Below are 21179 nucleotides of genomic sequence, written 5' to 3' on the forward strand. Positions count from 1 at the left end.
GGGTATGAATTCTAGAGGCCTGGGGCCTATTTCTCGAAAGTCCCGGTAACTTACTGGGCCCGATAATTATATTTTTAAATGTTTTTTCACCAATTACACAGCAATTACAGACATGGTACTTGCCCAATGTTTCCATAGAATAAAAGATTTTAAAAATTAGTCTTCAAGGCTAACAAAAATTGACTTCAGTTAAGAAACATTTATCACCAAAGACACTTACATTGTATCAGGCCCACTAAGCTACCAGGACTTTCAAGAAACAGGCGGCAGGTTCACAAAGGGGTACTAGAAAATTACATTGTTTTGGTCTGAAAAAGAGTTAGGGTTTGGAGAAACGAGCCACACACTCAACACACCAAAACCTCTGGGAAACACCGCCCCACCCCACCCCCGGATATAGCCACTCTACAGGTGGGATTAAAATCTAATTAAACTTAAACAATATTTAATACTTACCAACTGCTTTCTTTTTGCTCTGTAGTCCCATAAAGATAATGCCCTCTCAGATGTTACCTGATGTAATAAACGTCAAGTCGATTGATTGAATGTCGATTTATTTGTGCCTATATTACACCTTTGAACCTAAACCTAGAACCTAGAACTTGTTTTATCGCTCGCGTTGAATGTGTTCCTACCGATATCGAGTCATGCACAGTACTGATCATGTGTATTGTTACATAATTGGTTTCAAATGTCAATCTTGAAAACTATACAAACAAAACATTATTGCATAACATGTCCAAAAAACATGACTGTCCTTGTATGCCTCGTGACACAAGTATAAAGAATCTGACACTCCCCAAAGTTTTCCACGCAGTGACAAACTTTCACCGTCCTGATTTATCGAAATTATTTACAATGATTATACAATGTTCATTTGTCGACGACCGATCTCCCCGATCACCGCCGCTGTTCGTCGAGGTCGAGCAGCATCCGCAAGTTGACTTGAAACATCCGCAACATGACGTGTATCCACATTGTTTGTACTAGACTTGACCTCAATTGGAATCAAATGTTGAATGACTCTCCGTAAATAACTTGGTCGCTTGTCGCTGTTTCCGACTTTGACGATCGCAGCACGAACCTTTCCATCAGCTCCAGGAATTAGTTCCTCAACTCTTGCAATCTTCCAGTGAATCCTATTTGTAGAATCGTTTTTGAGCAGCACAATATCTCCAACTGAGATTTCTTGAACGGAAATTCCTTTGTTTCTCGGACTTGATTGTTCACGTAAGCTGGTGAGATATTCCTTTCTCCACTGTTTCGTGACTTGCTGTAGTAAATTCTTGTGGTGCTTAGCTCTTCTTGTCAACGATTGATGAGTGCTGACAATTTCGTAATGTGCGTCATTTGGGGTCAATGTGACACGTCGTCCATAAACAAGGTCAGAAGGCGACAATGGATAAGAGATTGAATTCGCGTCGTCGTACACGTAAGTGATCGGCCTCGCGTTGATCACTGACTCGATTTCTACCATCAAAGTTCGCAATTGTTCAAAACTCAGAGATGATCGACCGAGCACTTTCTTCAATGGTAGCTTGACACTTCTGACTAATTGCTCCCAGAAACCTCCCCACCAGGGAGCCTTTTCAACAATAAAGTTCCAGGTGACTCTCTGGTTGACAAGGTAACGCAACACTTCGTTAGATCTTGTGATCCTCCTGATTTCCTTGCTCGAAGACTTGAAAGTTTTCGCGTTGTCTGAATTAATGGTAGCTGGTAGCCCTCGGCGACTGGCAAATCGTCTGAATGCCAACAGAAAATCTTGAACATCGAGGCTTCCCAGGTGGAAATCTTATTAAGATCTTGTAAGATCTTGCAAGATCTTGTAAGAATCTTGTAAGAATGAAAATAACACTAAGATCTTAATAAGATATTGTTAAGATTTGTTAAGATTTCAGATCTTAGTAAGATCTTAGGACACTTCTCTACAAAATCTTAATACAAACTATACAATCTTCAGCATTTTAAGATCTTAAAAGTTCTTACAAGATCTTACTAAATTCTTGTAAGATACTTGTAAGAATCTTGAAAAAATCCTCAACCTAACAATCAATAAGATCTTAAAAAATTTTAATAAGATCTTATCCATTTCTTAATATTTTCTTATTCAGATCTTATCAAAATTTGTGACAAGATCTAATTAGAATTCTTGTTAAGATCTTCAGAATTAACTTACAAGAATCTTGTTAAGATCTTACTATGAGTTAAAAATAAGATCTTAAACAGATTTTGATAAGATCTTACCCATTTCTTAATGTTTTCTTAATGAGATCTTAATCAAAATTTGTGCCAAAATGTTACAACCATTCTGATTAAGATCTTACTACCTTACAATTATCTTGGTAAGATCTTAGCACGAATACTGGTAATTAAGAAAAAGATCTTTTAAAAACAGTTTTTATGAAAACCTAGTAAAAAAAAAAACCTTCTGTTATCTCAATTCTTTATTAAGACCTCATAATATCTTACAAGAATCTTCACAGGATCTAAGAATAAATGCCAGCAAGACTCTCTGTGATAATATCTTTCTTCAGTGTCCTAAGTTGATAAACGCTATGTAGACATGTGTGTTTCTAAAAAAAAGGCTTAAAATATATGACTGTCAAGACTTACAGTTTGCAGTTTACAGATTGTATTCGCATAAAAAAAAAAAAAAAACTTAATGCACCGTCCAACACTGAAACGCATTTGTGAAAACACTAATACCTACAAACCTTCTTTGATGAATCTAAACTCCATTTAATGCCAAAAAGAACAACACTGCTTTGAATCATAATTCCTACGATTTTCATGTACAATGCTAGCTTTTAAAATGAGCAAGAAAACGTGGATAAACGTGGGCGGGAATCACACTGAATCACAGCAACAACACCGGCAGCCATCTTTGATTTCATTCAGACTGGGAAGACTGGGCACCATTTTGGTCAGCAGATATGCCACTGCAGGCTCGGAGAAAGACCGTTTCATGTTAGATTTTAGGCGGAATTCAAGTTTTCAGCACACATTTCCTCTGGATTTTACCTCTGTTAAAGCTAAAAAATGATGGCTTCAAGCAGCAAACTGTGGACAATCACTTTTTAGAAAGAGGTAAGTTTCGACACCAATCATTTTGTGAAAGACTGCATGAAAATGTGTGATCATCCACGCAAATTACAGACAACATGGATCCATACAGACAACGAGCATGCATATGTGCTTCTTGAAGATTGTTGAGGTGGTCATTCCCCATTTAGTTTTTATACGAAGCCTTTGAAAACGTTTTTATGGAGTAATTTGTAGCCGGGTTAATATCATGACAGTCTTGGTATAAGCTGAAAACGTGAGTGATCGATCTTGATTTGGCGTGAAGATCAGTTTATGATCTTTGTGGAGTGTATGGCTCATTTTACTCAGATCAGAAACTAACAAGATTGTTACGGGTGAAAATCTCACTGCAACATTGTCTAAAAAGTTAATGACAGCCTAGCCATTTACTGTGATCACTCAGAAGAACTGACTTAAAGTGCACAATTTTCGGTTTTACTGTAGATTTTCAACTCCATTTTGTAATGTCAAGGTCGAGACTCAAGACTGCAGCTTCAGAGTCAAGTCACCAAATCCTGCTCAATAAAGTCACTTATATTTATGACTGTTGGAGTCTATTTTAACTGATTTAATTTTGTTGTAAATCGTGACTTCTGCTACTTCTACTCAGGAACTATAATACTAAATAAAATTTTGTAACTTGCATAATGACATTATTTGATCAGTACTTGATACCATAGTTCATTAGTTGAAAATAGCAAGCAAAATAAAGGGAACACTAAGTAACAATCCTTTTGATCAATGCAATCATGTTTTCTTATAAAGAGTGACCTATTTCACTGCAGGCACAACTACAATGTAAGTTGCACTGCCCAGACATACATCTGTACAGTTAACAATAAAATAATCATTATAATAATCTTTTTGTATTTGAGCATGGAATTTTCTTTTTACATCAAAGCCACATGTAAATTTAGACTTGGGTTTCCTATGAACAAGGCAGCCAGTGCTGAGTTGTCTGCATGTGCTACTACAAAACATTGTGAGAATGCTGACTGAAGTAAGAGAGTGAGATAACACTGTGTACTCTGGTCAGGACATAGTTAACATGATTTTTTTATTTTCCTGTACAGGTCCCTCTAGCCCTGGAGGTGCAGCTGAATGAAATGTGGAAGAAGATTAATTTTTCAATATTTTATTAATTTTATAAGTTGGAGCTGGCAAGCAACACTTGCAAAGTAAAAGCATCCGTGGTATTTTTCTGAGCCACCACAAATTATGAAAGTGCATGTTTAGAGCCAGTTGAACTGAGTGAGCATCTGTGAGTTAAATGCAGACCTTGTGAGAAAAAAAGGGTTTATTTTTATTTTTTAATGTAAATTTACTTATTTTAGCTCTTTTTTTTTTACTCAAGATTCACTTCATTTCTTGAAGTCAAAAATCAACGAAGTGCTAGTATTTTAAAGGTAGTGAATTTTGACCCAAAATTGTGGTACCCTAATGACTCTGCCTCTTTGATCTCTGTGTAAATTTTCTGGGACACAATCAAACCAAATTGAGTTTAATAGGTTCACTTATTAATTTTTGAGTAAAACTCAGTTTCCAGTTCAGTTTATTGCATGATTTGCAAATAAAGGGGACAAAAAATTATCATTAAATGAAATAACAGGTTTTCTATAGATCATATAAACGGTTTTTTGAAGTCTTTGTTATAGTAATTTCACAGTTTTATGGTGTGAGACCCTCTAATAAACTGTTGGTCAAATCTTGATTTTGTGTCCTATAATACCTCTTATGATGTCTTAAGCTTGAGATTGATTATTATATCTTGACTATCGACTTTAAGTTCCTTACTAAGATTCTTATCAGATTTTGCTAAGATCTTGTAAGATCTTACTGTAATCTTACCAAGATCTTGTAAGAATCTTACAAGAATCTTGTAAGAATCTTGTAAGAATCTTACAAGATCTTGTAAGAATCTTGTAAGAATCTTAACTAAGACAAGATCTTGTTAAGAAACTTAATAAGAATCTTACCAAGATCTTGTAAGAAACCTGTAAGAATCTTACAAGGTCTTGTAAGATCTTGACTGTCAACTGCAAGTTCCTTACTAAGATTCTTATCACATTTTACTAAGATCTTGTAAGATCTTACTGTAATCTTACCAAGATCTTGTAAGAATCTTACAAGAATCTTGTAAGAATCTTGTAAGAATCTTACAAGATCTTGTAAGAATCTTGTAAGAATCTTAACTAAGAAGTAAGATAAGATCTTGTTAAGAAACTTAATAAGAATCTTAATAAGATCTTTATAAGATTTCCACCTGGGTTTTGCATAGCTCTAAGTGTACAGCCCTGGTCGACGCACATGTGAATAAACACACGTAAACCTTGCTTGATTCATTCGCATGTTCATTGACAATGTTTAGTGGTCCCGCAAAATCCAACCCTACATGTGTGAAGGGCGGGTCGTCTGAAACTCGTTCACTCGGAAGATCAGGAGTCCACTGAGCTTTGTACGGCATTCCATTGATTCGCAAACAAATCACGCATTTCTTGATTACTCTTTTTACTGCTTCGCGACCCCTCAAGATCCAAAAGCGCTCTCTTAGCGTGGTAAGAGTGTCCCTTAATCCGCAGTGTTTCACTGATTCATGTCCTTTCTTGATAATCAATTGAACAAATTCGTGTTTAGCTGGCAGAAGAATTGGGTTTCTTGTACTCCCCGGTAGATTGGCATTGTTCATTCGACCCTTGCATTTCACAATACCTTCTTGAATGTACAACCCGAATTGCGTGACATATGTTGGCGGAGTCGATTTCTGATCCTTACGCTTGAGGAATTCAATTTCCTTGGCGAACGAAGTTGCTTGAACTGACTTGATCCAGAGATTCTCGGCTTCCTTTATATCAGCGGCGTTTAAACTCGTTTCTTCTCCCCTTGTACCCTCGTTTCGAATTCGATTCTTCCACTTCCTTGCAATCTTGACAACAAGAGCTGTTACGCGGAGCAGATCTGTCAAGTCGTGAAATCGCTTTATGTCGATTATCTGATCGATTCTCTTCTCTGGCACTGAGTTGTCATCTGAATTATTCACAAGAGAATGAGTGATAGCTAGTGGATTCTTTACAGCTTCTTCAAGGGCAACCTTGTCTTCGGCTTGTGTCAATCGGTTTTCGGGCCATTCAGATTCTGGCTGATAAAGGAATGCTGCGCCATTCCACCAAGTCGTTTTAGTGGAAAGTTCCTTTGCAGACAAACCACGAGACGGTATATCAGCCGGGTTCAACTCTCCAGGGCAATGCCTCCAATCATCCTTGGAGGTCAAATTTCGAATTTCTTCCACACGATGCTGAACGTACTGTTTCCAAGTTCGCTCGTTCTTGATCCAACACAGCGTAGTCATCGAATCGGTCCAGCAGATGGTCTTAACATTACTTCCGGTCATATTAAGACTGTTCATGAGACGGGCGAGAATAAGAGCACCTAACAATTCCAGGCGTGGAATGGTCTGTCTCTTTAGCGGCGCAACTCTTGTTTTCGAGGCAACGAGACGAACATCGATTTCACCATTTTCATACAAAGATCGAACGTAAACAACTCCAGCATACGCGCGGTGAGAGGCGTTGCTAAATCCATGAAGCTCGAATTGCACAGGCCTTGATCGGAAATAGCAGCGGGGTATTTTGACATCGTTTAAACACTTCAATTCGTTCAGTAATGAATTCCAAGTTCCAAGAAGGTTTTCAGGCAGGTTACTATCCCAGTCAATCTTGTCGAGACAGAGTTCCTGGAAGAGAATTTTCATCTCTACAGTGCACGGGGTGAGAAATCCAATCGGGTCAAATACCATCGCTGTCAACTTCAAAACAGATCGCTTTGTTGCCGGAAGTGACATTCCATAGTTGTACAAATCAGTAAAGTTGAAGAAAAACTCGTCTTCAACAGTGTCCCAGTTCATTCCAAGAACCTTGACCACAGTGTCGCTTTTCGTTTCTGAGTTTCCTGGTGTGATTGACGATTTTGCGTACGACTCGTCATCCTCTGCAGTGATTTCTTGTTTCGATTTTGCTTCGTTTGAAGCAAGTGTGAGAGTTTGAGTTCCATTTCCTAAGGTTGAATCCGCCATCGGCCATGATTTGTTTGGATTTCTTGTAGACATCAATAGCCTCTTCGTCAGTTTCTGTTCCAGTGATCAGGTCGTCGACGTACAAGGACTTCTCTAGCATTTCCGCCATCTCAGGCTCGCTTTGCTTGTACAAATGCAAATGATGCTTTATCGTCGCGCCCAGGATCGAAGGCAACGGGCGCAGACCAAAGACAAGTCGGTTGAATCGAAACTCTGCAATCTCTGGTTTCTTCGCAAACGGATCTTCGAACCACAGAAATCTGAGCATGTCCCGTTCTCTTTTTTTGATGCTCACCATTAAGAATGCCTTCTCGATATCTGCAGTAATTCCGACGGCGTTCCTGCGAAACTTAGTTAACATGTCGAAGATGTGTGGGATGTGATTGTCTCCAACTTCAAGACAATCGTTCAGAGAGCTTTCTTCCTTAGAATTCTTGGCCGATCCATCGTAAACGATGCGCACCTTTGTCGTTTCTCGATCCTTTCGTACAACAGCGTGGTGAGGTGAATAGTAAATCCCCTTCGTGTTAAGTTTGTTCGCATCGTTCAATTTTGGCACCCTTTCGACGATTTCCGTTCGAGCTTGTTCCTGAATAATCTTGTCATACTCGTGAAGTAAGTTCGGCTCGCCTTTCAATTTGTGATGTAAAGATCGCAGTCGGGTTTAACACATTCGATAGTTATTAGTACGTGGTAAGCAGTCTTCCTTCCATGGCAGTGAAACTTCGTAATGACGGCCATCAAAAGAGATTTCTTCGTTTCGCTTGGCTTCAATTGGCGAGTGATTTGCAGAATTCAGATCACCTTTAATTCCGATGCTTTCGGTTTCCCAGAACTGTTTCAGCAGATTCGTGATCTCGTCAACTTGATTCGCTTCGTTTAACACCGGTTCACCAGAGATGACAAGATTTGAGACGACATTAGAATTTGCGTGTACATGTTGCTCGCCGGTAGGGCCTGACAGAAGCCAACCAAACTTGCTGTTGATGGCTGTGGGACCGAATTCACCTCGAATCGATTCTCCAGTGACAATGTCCCAGTAATAATCCGATCCAATGAGAATGTCAATAGAGTCATGTTCGTTCGCTGGACTGTCAGCCAGATCTAAATCAGTTAAATGCGGGTATTTCGTGACATCTATTCTCTTTGGAAGTGGCGAACAAATGACAGGAAAATTGAGGGCGGAAATCTCCACGAACTCGTCTTTACTGCTTCGTAGCGGTAAAGTAAATACTTGACATTTTTGTTTTCGATAGGCGTTTTCACCAAACGTGTTTAGGTGAAGGGTCTCAGTCGACGTCGCAGTTAATCCAAGCCTTGCCTTGATGCGGTCGGTCACATATGAGCGTTGACTACCATTGTCGAACAAAATTCGGACGGGAATAGACTTGGATCCGTCTTCGCTTGTTGCTATCGCTGTGGCGGTTTGTAACAATATGCTACCCTTGGTTTCTTTCGTACTTGAAGTTGCGGTGGTAGTGGCGCTCCCCAAACCAGATGCTTCTTCGTTATTTCGATTCGAGAATCCTTGTTCTTCAGTGGGCGTATAAGAATTCGGTGGGTCACAGGGCGATTTTTCTCGACAGACCGATTGATGATGCCTTCGCTTGCAGATCCTACAACTCTTGTCGCAGTGTTCAACTAAATGTCCCCTTTTCAAGCGCATAAAACATCTTTTGTCGCGTCTTAGTATGTCTCTCCTGGCGTTAATATCTGTAACCTTGTCGCACGACGCTGAGTAATGCCTTCCAGAGCAGTAAACACATTTTGGAACATTCGCCTCTGGTTTTGAAGTGGCACCAAAAAATGTTCCAGCTGTCGGTAATCGAGGTTTCGGGGGCGGTGCTGGTGGACGTTTCTGATTTCGATCGTCGGTGATTTTGACATTCTCGCTAACTTCTATTGCTTCAACTTCTCGTTTGATTACATCCATTAGTTCTTCAATTTTCCAAACAGCACTTGTCGTTTCTCTAGCGATTCTAACACGAATTTCATTGGGAAGCTTAGACATAACCACTGGAATCAATAAACCGCCGTATTGATCAGATGCAACGCCCAATGAAGACAGGCCGCGAATGTGGACGCTGATTTTGTCGTACACAAGTCTCAAGGAATTGGAACGTTCCGAGGTCGAGCAGCTTGGTAATTTCAACAGTTCCTCCATGTGCGCGGAAATGATTTGCTGCGTTTTTCCGAACCTCTCATGTAGTATTTCGATCGCAGAATTGTAATTCACTTCGGTCAAAGATAAACCTTGAATTGATCGAGATGCGGGGCCTTCGAGAAGGGAATTGAGATAATTGAATTTATCGATAGTAGAAATTGCCTTGCTTTCGTGCACTGCTGTCTTGTATGAGTCCAAGAAGCTAGTCCACTTAGTTACATCCCCTCTAAACCTAGGCAAGATCAACTTAGGTAATTTGGCTTTCGCTTGTTGTGCCACGCCAGGTGAACCTTGGCTGGGGTTGATTTGGCTTTCTTGCGCGCTAGATTCATTGTTCCTTTTTGTTAAGGCATCCTGAATACTTTTCTGGCATGCAACCACCCTTTCTAGAACCCTCTCTGAATCTTCTATTTCAGCTTGAATTGTTTCGACTTCGCATAATGACAAAATGCTTTCATCAAGGCTCTCAACCAGTTTCAACTTGCTTTCGAGTAAACGATGTAATACATCTAACTGTTTAGCCTGTTCGTTATTAAGCGTACCTTCAGGTTCGAGTATCGTGTTTGCTTCTCCAATCCTCTTTGTAATTACACCTCTATGGGCTCCTCGAGAAGCTTTAAGCCTGTCCAGTTTCTCCTTCAGTTCCTTTTCACTCATGACGTCCCTTGCTCAGATCCTTCGTCCTGTTCGTCTTCTTCAGTCGATTCGTTTAGCCAGTGAGTCCTGCCCCACGTTGGGCGCCATGTAATAAACGTCGAGTCGATTGATTGAATGTCGATTTATTTGTGCCTATATTACACCTTTGAACCTAAACCTAGAACCTAGAACTTGTTTTATCGCTCGCGTTGAATGTGTTCCTACCGATATCGAGTCATGCACAGTACTGATCATGTGTATTGTTACATAATTGGTTTCAAATGTCAATCTTGAAAACTATACAAACAAAACATTATTGCATAACATGTCCAAAAAACATGACTGTCCTTGTATGCCTCGTGACACAAGTATAAAGAATCTGACACCTGATGAAGCCATTGAATGGAATAATAAAACAATATGTAATTGTGAACACTATAGGCTTCATAGTTACATGTACGAACGGGATTAACTCATTAATACTTCTTCTACTGAAGGACCACATCCATCTGCATTTCATACAGTTTTCTTTTTCCACATCCATTTCAACTAATGTTCTAGGAACATGGAAAGAATTTAAAAGTTCACTAACATTAACAGAAGGGCAAATCTAACTGCACTCACTCATTCTAAAAGTGTTAATTAAAACATTCTTACTGATTGACCTCCCTGCCTCAAATGAAATAATTTATACACTCAGTTGATTAAATTGTAAATCTTAGCAACTTCATGTTAGTACTTACAGCTATTCTCCTGAGGCTAGGTAAAAAGCCACACCCAGTAACCCAAGAAGATTCCTGTCCGACAAGTACAAAAACCAATAAAACTTATTAAATAAACAATAATTTTGAAGGGCTTGGCAGTAAAATGGGCATAACTGCAGACATTAACACTATTTGGCTTCGAACCCAAATACATACATGTATCTCCAATTTACAGTAGTACATGTGTGTAAGTCTAATTTGGCAGGCAGACTTTAAAGCCATTATGTGAGAAACCTAGTCCCATACTCCTACACCTGTAAGTTTTTTTTTTTACGTGGCTAATAAGACAATTGTACAATTGTATGGTCAATGATCTAACACAAAGGAGAATATGATGTTTGGTTGATTTCCTCTTGGTTTGGTTCAAACAGAGAATAAAAGAAATAATTCATGCTTGAGTTGAGTTACTTCATTTAAATATCCCCCGTCTCCACCCCAGATTTTTTTATAAGCACCCTCCCCCACCCCTTTCCCTTGTTTGAAAATCATAAATAAACTCTTCAAAACTCAGGCACACAAATGGCTAAAAAATATCAGGCATTTTGTCCATGGAAACAAGTGTAGAACTAGTATGTTTAAATTGTGTACTTTTTACTTTTCAACATCATCGATTCATCTTGTAATCAACATGTTGTAATCGAAAGTAACAAATTATGGAATAAATTCAATGTGATCTCCTTTACCTTGTTTTCATTTGTGAGCAGTAGTGGTCATTTTTCAGTTTTAATGAAAGAAAAAGGGAGTTTAAAGGGGCTTCTTAATCAAATACATTGTACTTACATTCAAGTCAACACAGGACTGCAGACGAAACTGTATGGGAAAACAATAACAAGGAACAAAGATGAACACTTGCAGTACATAAATTAAAAATCAATATAGAAGGGGATGGGCAGGGGGGGGGGGGGATTCCTATAAGAGTTTTTTATGGTTGTGTACAGTCCAAAGAGTTCACAACTTCTATAATAAGTAACTTTTTAAAATGTTTTGCTACCTTTTTGCATACTATGAAGATGAGGAGGATACCCTTTTGGGCAGAGCCCTCCACTCCCCCCCAACAAGCTAGAGATCTGAGTCCTGCGTGTACTACATTGTGTTTTGTCCCACCAATTTCTACTTCTTAAAAACAGCAGGCTCAAGATAACTTGAGCCATAATGGGGGACATAAAACAGTTTGCAGAAACAAAATTTACTGTAAATTTCCAGTGCTTAATTTAAGCAGAGCAAGTTACAGCCTTCTGCTACTGAGAGGTGCAACTTATTGACATGCAAACTGTACAATTAAACATAAAGTGTACTGTACATGTGCATAAGCTTGAGTACAATTAAAACAAACCAAGAATATTATTTGTAAAATTTGGATTTTGAAGGTCAGATATTAAGTACCTTGCTGCTCCACTGACAAATGATACCCTTCTGTGAGGCAATGATGTAAAAATCATACTTGGGAACATGAACAATGCACTGTACAACATCACGTCTTTTCTTATCACCTGGTAAAACAATGAATGTAATTAAAACAGAATAATCGTGGAAGTTAAAGAGTTCAACTGCAACGATTTACTCAATAACAGTGAGATGACATTTACACCATATTTTTTGTAATACGATTTTATTAGGCATGTATTTTTCTTTCTTGGCACTGCACTTCTAATACTTAAGATGCAAAAATAAATGAAAAGAAATAAATAAATCAGTCTAAAATTTCACAATGGTTATGCTCAAACTACCAACAGAGCAATAAAGTCACTCATTTATGAATTCTTTCATCTGCAGTTCAAATGCTTGAATTTTGTATATTTTACTAAATAACCCCTAAAACCAATATACATACATACAGTATGTACATGTACATTTTCCTGATTGTCTTCTAAACATTTCTTACACTGTCTACCGGTTGAGAGAATTTGTTTATAGTATTTTTTTATAAAGACATTTCATCTGTGTCGATCATTTTCTTCCTTCTCGTGACTGGTATTGCGGCTAATAATTACTATGAAAATTCTGGGCTTTCAAGCAATCTTGAAAGTGATAAGGTTGTTACAATACCTCCGGCCTCTCCAACAGATCTTCTTTTGCTTGTTGTTATAACTGACGAGGTGTCTTCATTTAACAATAAATCTGGAACTTCATCAGTTGAGCCACCAATACCAAACAGCTAGCAGTTCAAGAACAGCAATCACGCAAATTAATATTAGAAAATCAAACAATCTATGGTCACTTGTACACAGAGAAGTCACTTGTACACAGATAAGATTTGACATACAGCACACATTCTCGCATGCGCTTGTAACATAGTGGTTTGTCGAGTTTTTCCTCCTTGCTGAATAACTATTGTTTCAGTTTTTTAACAATTTCAACTAAAAACTTGTTTACCCTTTCAACACAAACAAGTCAAACTTGTCACAAAACTGGTCAAGATAAACTTGCTTGTGTAGGACAAGCCTATAAAGGCTTCATCCAACTTAATGCTCCTATCAAAAGTATCTTTTCAGTTCTGTCTTCAATCAAAGGGGTATACTTTTCACCCCGTTTTATATTAACATGTGAATCAAACTTCTTTGGAATACACATACGTAACCCATATTTGTCTAATTGCAGGTTGATCATGGTCAAATGTCACAATTTGCTGATAGAATAAATTCAGTAGCAGACCTTCAGGAAGGGTCGGGGGGAGGGGGGGGGGTTAATTTTCGCGTTTGATGCCTGATCACCCTCAAAATTTCCAATGACCTTCCATGAAGGAGCTACAGCGTATCGATATTTTCTGGAAGAAGAACATCTACGGTTGCAAGATTGCATATATTTATTAATTGCAAATGATTTGCAGAACCCCCAAGCATGGTTCTTTGGAAAGTCCATCTGTGATAGTGCAATTGCAGGTTCACATGATTGCAAGTGATCCAGAAATTGGTAAATTCATTTAATCAATTAATTGTTGGTGGTTGATTTGGCTATTGTCTGAGATTGTTTGTGATCACAAGTATAAAGCTGGGCTTGAGGCGTAAATTGGTATCTTGTATCAACGTTCTTCTATTCAAAATGTTGATCACAACTTAAACTGATGTTGAGACTGTGTATTCATCAAGATGCATACCTGTTTATAAATAAACAATTACTGTATTATTGTGCAACAAATTTGTACTAGTGACAACTGTCCATATACAGTAACCGATTTCCAAATCCTGATATACGCTCATCTAATTAAGCGAATTAATTAAACGTTTACCTCGCTCCAGTCAACTTGGGCATCTGGGTTAAGCGCAATCTTCCTAAACAGGGCTTTGAGATCTTGAGTGCTTACATCGTTACCAAATAATTTGCGAATGGCATCGCAAAAAGGCTCGTAACCTACAAGACCACAAGGCACAGCGACAGATTAAATAGTTGTAAATCCAACGCAAGTGAAGTGTGGGGTGCTTCGTAAACAAATTACTCTCCTTCGATTTGTTCCGCGAGATTTCCGTTGAAAAAATTGAATCACGCGGAAAACCACGACAAAACTTAAGTGCACAATCTCTTGGAAACTTGCCATTTGTCAAACGTGCTTGTAAAATCTGCTGTCGTTCTTCAGGATTTAGTTCTTCGTCTACGTAGGTAAATTCCTGAATGAACTGCTCGAAAAGAGTGAGTTTCATTCGAAAGCTCCCGACGGTATAAGGCCGGGAACTTTGCCTCGAAAACATTTTCTCGGCGCAATTACTTCAGCTGTCGCCGTTGTTATCCCGCTGTATTCTCAACAAAACAGCTTCGATGAACTCCTTTTGTGTGAAACATTTTAGCACCCGGGCTACAAACCGAAGTTCAATGGCCTCATTACCACAGCAACACGAAAACTGACAACCAACCAATGAAATATATTCTTTTGTCGGGAGGACGTCGCAGCAACCAATCACAACACCGCTTATAAGAGGGCTAATTCGGCGGGAAAGAAGAGCGAAGGTGTCAGAATGTAGCATTTGTGATGCAAATGTTTGCATGGTTTTTAATTTTGGTGTTTTTATCGGCACAAAGTTGTTTTTCCGGAATTCAGAGGCACCCGGAACTCTTTCAGGTAATTAATTTTGTTTACGTAACAACGGGTTGTGCGAAAATTGACCAGAATTTCCCAGAACAGACGCGACAGTTGTAATCTTGTTAAAGCTAAAATTCTTGGAAATCGAAGACATCGAATCTGAAACGCGGCTTCACTGCTAAACTGACTAACTTTATCTCGATATTTTCTGTAAAACACTTTGCAAACTTGTTCAGGTTTTGGTTCTCAGAATCTGTTCATGATTTATATGCGAAAATATATATAAAAAACTTAATTGTTTTGCCCGAATACTCATATTAAAAAAAATGGTAGGGGAGTGCAAAGGATCCGTTTTGGGGGGAGGGGGAAGGGGAATCGGCTTTTGAAGACGAGTATTTCATTACTTTTGACGTGTTTCCTTCCATTCGTTTCCACGGCAGAATAACAGCTGTATTTAAGTCTGTATCAGGGTTCGCACGGGTCATGGAAAGCCTGGAAAGTCGTGGCATTTTGTAATTTCATTTTCCAGGCCTGGAAAGGTGTGGAATTCATCAAGAGTATGAACGTTTCATTTTGTTTTATAATAACTCAGCTAGTACAGAGTTGGGTCAAAAAAAAAATGGCCTAATTTATGTCCTGCGGAAATAAAGCAATGTCAGGATGACAAGATTGACTTCCACATTGACCCTTGAATCACCACAGAATAATGACAATTTTGTTATTTAAAGGCCAATTAACATTCAGTTTGTTATAGACTACAAAGAAACAATTCTGACTCCCCAACATAATGTGAACCCATGATCCTCTGGATACATGTGATTTCACCAAGTGCTGAGTAACAAGAGCAGCAGCAGAACTAGGGGAGTGGCCTAGGGCTCCCCTTCCTAGTTTTTTTAGGTAAAAATGGGACTGAGGCATCAAGATATTTCATTTCACAAGGAGAAGCAGGTCAAGCATTAGTATGTAGTAGTCAGTAGCTTTTACTTATCATTTCCTGTTTTCAACTTTAAAATCATTGTACTTATAAATTACGGTTTCTTCTTTTAGTATTAGACAATTAGCGTGAAATAATTTAAATCGGTATTTACTAGAGTGTCTTAGCATATGTACTCGCCATTTTCTTGCTCTTCCTTGACTACCTGTAACTATTTGCAGGACAAGCAAGCCACTACTCATGTTATCATTCTTTTACTAAAATAAACATTGCATTCAAGAGTGGGCCCCCCACTGGATCCGCTACCAAAGAGAGTCAAGGGCTAGGTGGAGTGCCGTGAATGATCCAGTACATGCCTGCCTACTTTCTAATGAGCAGCTGGCTTACAACAGGTATTTTGGGAGTGGGGATGGTGCAGTGGTAAGAGCATTTGCCTCCCACCATTGTGGCCTGGGTTCAATTCCCGGACTCGGCGTCATGTGTGGGTTGAGTTTGTTGTTGGTTCTTGTCCCTGCTCTGAGGGTTTTTTCTGGGTACTCTGGTTTTCCTCCCTCCAAGAAAACCAATTCAACCTGGAAACAGAGAATAGAAGAGCCACTCTGTGGAATCCACTGAAATTCCCATTATTTATTTTATTATTATTTATTGTGAACTGATAAATTCCCTTCTCTAATAGATGTCCCATACCTAATAAAATGCGCATCAGTTCAAGAAGTGATGACACCAGCAACCAGTCATAATAGTCCATGTCATTAGAAGGTGTCTGTCCCAATTCAAAACGTTATTGTTTGACAATTCTTTTCTGACATAGCTGCCCTTGTCACCTGGATTACTCTGCTGCTGCTTCTAGGTTCTTGGCTTTTTCTTCCTTTATTTTAAACAGTGAAATGTTTGACATTTGACTTGCTGTATCTGCACAGCAAGTTTTGTCCGTCACTCTCTAAAAAAACAAAACCCTCAACAAACCAAATAAGTTAATTGCACACCAGCTTTTTATAAAGTCATTCACAATAGTTTTTTTACTAGGTTGATATGTGACCTTCCTTATGTTAAACGGACTCCCTTGATATGTGACGATTACCCTGCATTGTGCAATGCTGTAGCTAGCACTAGGTAAATGAAGTTTTCCCGCAGAGGGCATCTTTTTTTTATCAACTTACAAATTTCAAAAACTTCAAATAATAAAGTAAATCGCCCCCTGCCCCCTCCCCCTTCTACCACCCCTGCCCTCCCGGTATGTGAAATCAGATGATGAAACTATACCTGAAATAAGTTAGTAGTAGCTACCCCCACCCCTTAGGCCTCTGAACCTTCAACTTCATGTACTCCTTACTAATAGTTCCTGCACCTTCCTTGGAGGCCCCTGCCTCCTTGCATTTTCTGTTACAACATGTGATGCATGATTGCAAAATTTCCCCATTTGAATGAGAAAAAATTAAACGTCTCTAATAGCAGTATAGAAACATGGTATAAGGTATTCAGCCTCTTGAGATTAAAAGAGTAAGAAAATGAAACCATTCTGTGACTATGCATACATTCCATTGACACAAATGATCACGCAATTATAAACCCAGGTAAAAAGGCCCCCAGTTCTTTTTTAAAAGGCTGAGGAAAAAGTACCAAAAATGCTTTTCTTTGATTAATGGAGCACATTGTATGAAACTTAGGATTGGGGACTGGGGGTTGCTATTATACCTCTAAAATGAACTAGAAGCGGAGCACAGACCTAGCATAATGATCCTTTCAGCCAGTTTATAATGACTAGCATTTGATATATTCTCATATCTTGTTAGGAGTAAAAAGTAGACAATAAGGTATTTTTCTGTGAACAATGGGCCACTCCACGATATAATGCTGTTCACCTCTTTGAACTGGTCAGTGCTGCTATTAAAGTTTTTTCGGTGTTATTGCACCGAGGCGATGTCTAAAAGGAATCCGACAAACGATGACTCAGTGCTCATTTGAAAGGAGGTTACTCGTAACTTATTTGTTTACCCATTATAAATTATAATAATTTAGTATAATTGTTTCTAATCTATCAGGGGCCTCAAATTGATTAATTTATTTTTCCCTTCTATTGTTCCTTTTGTATTTGTCTCTTGCTTTCATTTGTGGTTTTGGTGGCCTTTGGTGTTTGCCTTAGAACAGTTTTCACGTAAAGTGAAGGAAAGTGAGGCTTTTTAGAGCTTTTTTTTCTCTTTATGAAAACTGTCGATAATAGAGATGGTGACGTTTTCTTCGATCTTCCCAGGAAAAAATGCGTTGGTTTGTTGTGGGTATTGACAGCCTCTCATGCTCATTTATGCAACGTGTTTATCCGTTGTTCATCTTTATGAGTTGATTATAAGAAATATTTGATGTTAGCAATGATGACGTCACAAGCGGTACATGGACAACCGTCCCCTCAAGGGCGGTTTTGACCGTTGTAGGAGTGTGGGTTTATTTCATTGCATTCCGGCGATCTCGACTGCGCGTTATTCGCAACATTTTTTGGGTATGACTCGAAGTGTATTAAATATTCACAATTAGATCTACAAACATGGCTAGTTGGAAAGAAATGCACGTCAGTTGTAATTTATACAAACAGGACAACTACTTAGCCTGTGTCACCACAGTTTTAAATGAGTTAAATGTCTAGTTAGTTGTATTTTAAGTCTATTAGTATATTTAGATGTAGTTAGATCTTTTTATCATTTTATATTCATTGCATGCCAAACGGTTTACCGTGTCTAAATAAAGTCCGTGCTCTCTGGAGGTCTTCCTTTTAGTTTTACTCCAGTAGGTGTAAAAGGAAGTGCGCGTGAGTGATTCATATCCCCAGACGAATTGTATAAGTCAATATTTTGTTATTCTGCAAGTGAGATCTCGTCGGCTGCAATTCCTGGGCCATGTGCTTAAACTACCGAAGACGCCCGGAGCGGAAACTTGTAAACAGCTATCATGATGCCCTCTACATTCAACCATGCTAAAGAAAGGACACAGGGACAGCGCACGTCATAAGTAGAAGCCAAGATAAGCAGGATAGGTAGAGGCTATCCCAGCTTCTAGACCCGGCTTGCTTAGTTATACCATGACTTCGATTTGTGTCCACCAACGGATACATGATGATGATGATGATGATGATGATGATGATGATGATGATGATGACAAGGAGGGGGAGGAGAACGACGACGACGTCGATGACACCGGACAACGCTTTGGATGAACCAGCTGCTCAAGAATCTGGTTTATCTTTTACCATTTGTAACGGCACGTACGGAAAAAAGCTGCCAGTCTCCCTCACTTGAATTAAAAATAGAATTTAGTAAGTAAATGGTCAAGACGCGAGTCGGCTGAAAGTCGTAACTAGTATCGCGTCAAAACGTAGTGGAAAATACTTTAAAATCTGTAGAGAGTTCTCTTTTTGGCAGTAATATTCCTTTACTTATCCTTCGTGATAGAGATAAATAGTGATAAAGCAGTGAAGGATATATTTTCTTCCTATCATCGCACGGAAGTAGAACGAATAGTTCGGAATTACTACTGCGATTGTTCCAGTATAGTCTGCATTTCCTCTTGTGTTTGGAAGGAAGATATGCAATAGCTGCAATATCGTCCACAAATAGGCAGACACACAGCAATGCATAACCAGTTCATAACAGAGTTCTTTGGTGATGGAGTAAACTATTTAGCGCCGTTTTCTAGTTTATCTCCCGACTGAAAGAGACTGTTACACAACTCTAAAGAATCTCAAACACATTCCGTGGGCCTGGAAGTAAAGTATTTAGCCCAGATCTGTAGTTTATCTCCCGACTGGGAGAGAGTGTTACCCAACTCTAAAGAATCTCAAACAGATTCCGTGGGCCTGAAAGTAAAATATTTGGCTCAGTTCTCTAGTTTATCTCCCGATTGAGAGAGAGTTACACAACCAACTCTAAAGAATCTCAAACACATTCCGTGAGCCTGGAAGTAAAATATTTGGCCCAGTTCTCTAGTTTATCTCCCGATTGAGAGAGAGTTACACAACCCTAAAGAATCTCAAACACATTCCGTGAGCCTGCAAGTAAAATATTTGGCCCAGTTCTCTAATTTATCTCCCGATTGAGATTGAGTTGCACAACTCTAAAGAATCTCAAACGCTTTCCGTGGGCCTGGAAGTAAAATATTTGGCCCAGTTCTCTAGATTATCTCCTGACTGGGAAAGAGTGTTACACAACTCTAAAGAATCTCAAACACATTTCGTGGGCCTGGAAGTAAAATATTTAGCCCAGTTCTCTCGTTTATCTTCCGATTGGGAGAGGGAAAGTGTTAAACAGCTCTAAGGAATCTCAAACACATTCCGTGGGCCTGGAAGCAAAATATTTGGCCCAGTTCTCTAGATTATTTCCCATTTGGGAGAGAGTGCTACATAACTCTAAAGAGTCTCAAAAACATTCCGAGGGCCTGGAAGTAAAATATTTGGCCCCGTTGTCTGGATTATCTCCCGATTGGGAGAGAGAGAGAGTGTGTGTCACACAACTCTAAAGAATCTCAAGCACATTCCGTGGGCCTGCAAGTAAAATATTTGGTCCAGTTCTCTGGGTTATCTCCCAATTGGGAGAGAGAGAGTGTGTCACACAACTCTAAAGAATCTCAAGCACATTCCGTGGGCCTGGAAGTAAAATATTTGGCCCAGTCCTCTAGTTTATCTCCCGATTGAGAGGTTTACACAACTCTAAAAAATCTCAAACACATTCCGTGAGCCTGGAAGTAAAATATTTGGCCCGTTCTCTAGATTATCTCCCGACTGGGAGAGAGTGTTACACAACTCTAAAGAATCTCAAGCACATTCCGTGGGCCTGGAAGCGAAATATTTGGTCCAGTTCTCTAGATGCTACACAACTCTAAAGAATCTCAAACACATTCCGTGGGCCTGGAAGTAAACTATTTTGCCCAGTTCTGTAGTCTCTATTTGGCTCAGTCTCCTCCCTAACCCAAAGGAAAACAGCGAATAGCGAAAAGGGATGTACAATTACTTCTGACTAACAAATTCACAAACGGATTCCGTGGGCCTGGTAGTAACATATTTGGCCCAGTTTCCTGGCTCATCAATATGATAAGCCTATAATTATCATGCCAAGTATGGGCATGTCAGGGTTTGGCTCTGGAGTAAGAAACGCTTGCTTGGTTGCTTACTTTCTTAGGCTAAGTCACCCCGTGCGGTACCTAGGGCTATCAAGAACCTTAAGTACGCCACCACACTCAGATCCGAGCCTTTCTTCCACTGTCACTCCAAGACAGGCTATAGCTGGACAGTTCCTTTCTCATGTGTCTTGCCAGCCTTGTTTTTGTCCTCTTTTTTTTACAATGGAATGCCATGTTTGAGCCTGTGGGGTGATATTATTTGCAGGCTTTCTCATGATGTGCCCTATCCAACACCACGCCCTTCGAGTCTTTGGCAGAAGGACGATTGGGCGTACAGCTATTGCTTGTTATTTTCACTGCGTTGCGTATATCGTCTGTTGTTGTTGTTGTTGTTGTGAAGTTCTCGATGT

General features: G+C 39.3%; 1 protein-coding gene and 2 long non-coding RNA genes across 4 annotated transcripts in view; 2 read left to right on the forward strand and 1 right to left on the reverse strand.

The window, feature by feature from the left end:
- The window catches only part of LOC146450598 (WD repeat-containing protein 64-like), a 46450-nt gene extending 31902 nt beyond the window's left edge, over positions 1-14548 (reverse strand). Inside the window, exons 1-7 of the mRNA XM_085100191.1 lie at positions 14250-14548; positions 13947-14068; positions 12767-12875; positions 12104-12210; positions 11501-11530; positions 10700-10753; positions 457-513 (exon numbers count right to left, since the gene is read on the reverse strand). Of these exons, the coding sequence (XP_084956317.1) occupies positions 457-513; positions 10700-10753; positions 11501-11530; positions 12104-12210; positions 12767-12875; positions 13947-14068; positions 14250-14403 (633 nt within the window). The 5' untranslated portion in view covers positions 14404-14548. The remainder of the gene's footprint in view (positions 1-456; positions 514-10699; positions 10754-11500; positions 11531-12103; positions 12211-12766; positions 12876-13946; positions 14069-14249) is intronic.
- LOC146450599 (uncharacterized) lies at positions 2300-4798 on the forward strand. 2 transcript variants are annotated; one of them, XR_014860265.1, is made up of 3 exons: positions 2300-3090; positions 4161-4460; positions 4494-4798. It is a non-coding gene; the product is annotated as an uncharacterized LOC146450599 (long non-coding RNA). The 2 variants fall into 2 exon arrangements; XR_014860264.1 differs by having other exon boundaries at positions 4161-4798.
- Positions 14549-20052: 5504 nt separating the features above from the next.
- On the forward strand, positions 20053-20806 carry LOC146450600 (uncharacterized). Its single transcript, XR_014860254.1, has 3 exons — positions 20053-20226; positions 20420-20441; positions 20516-20806. It is a non-coding gene; the product is annotated as an uncharacterized LOC146450600 (long non-coding RNA).
- The last annotated feature ends 373 nt before the right edge of the window (positions 20807-21179 follow it).

This window comes from Pavona decussata, unplaced genomic scaffold (genome assembly GCF_977016875.1).
Source record: "Pavona decussata unplaced genomic scaffold, jaPavDecu1.1 SCAFFOLD_438, whole genome shotgun sequence".
Classification (NCBI taxonomy): Eukaryota; Metazoa; Cnidaria; class Anthozoa; order Scleractinia; family Agariciidae; genus Pavona; species Pavona decussata.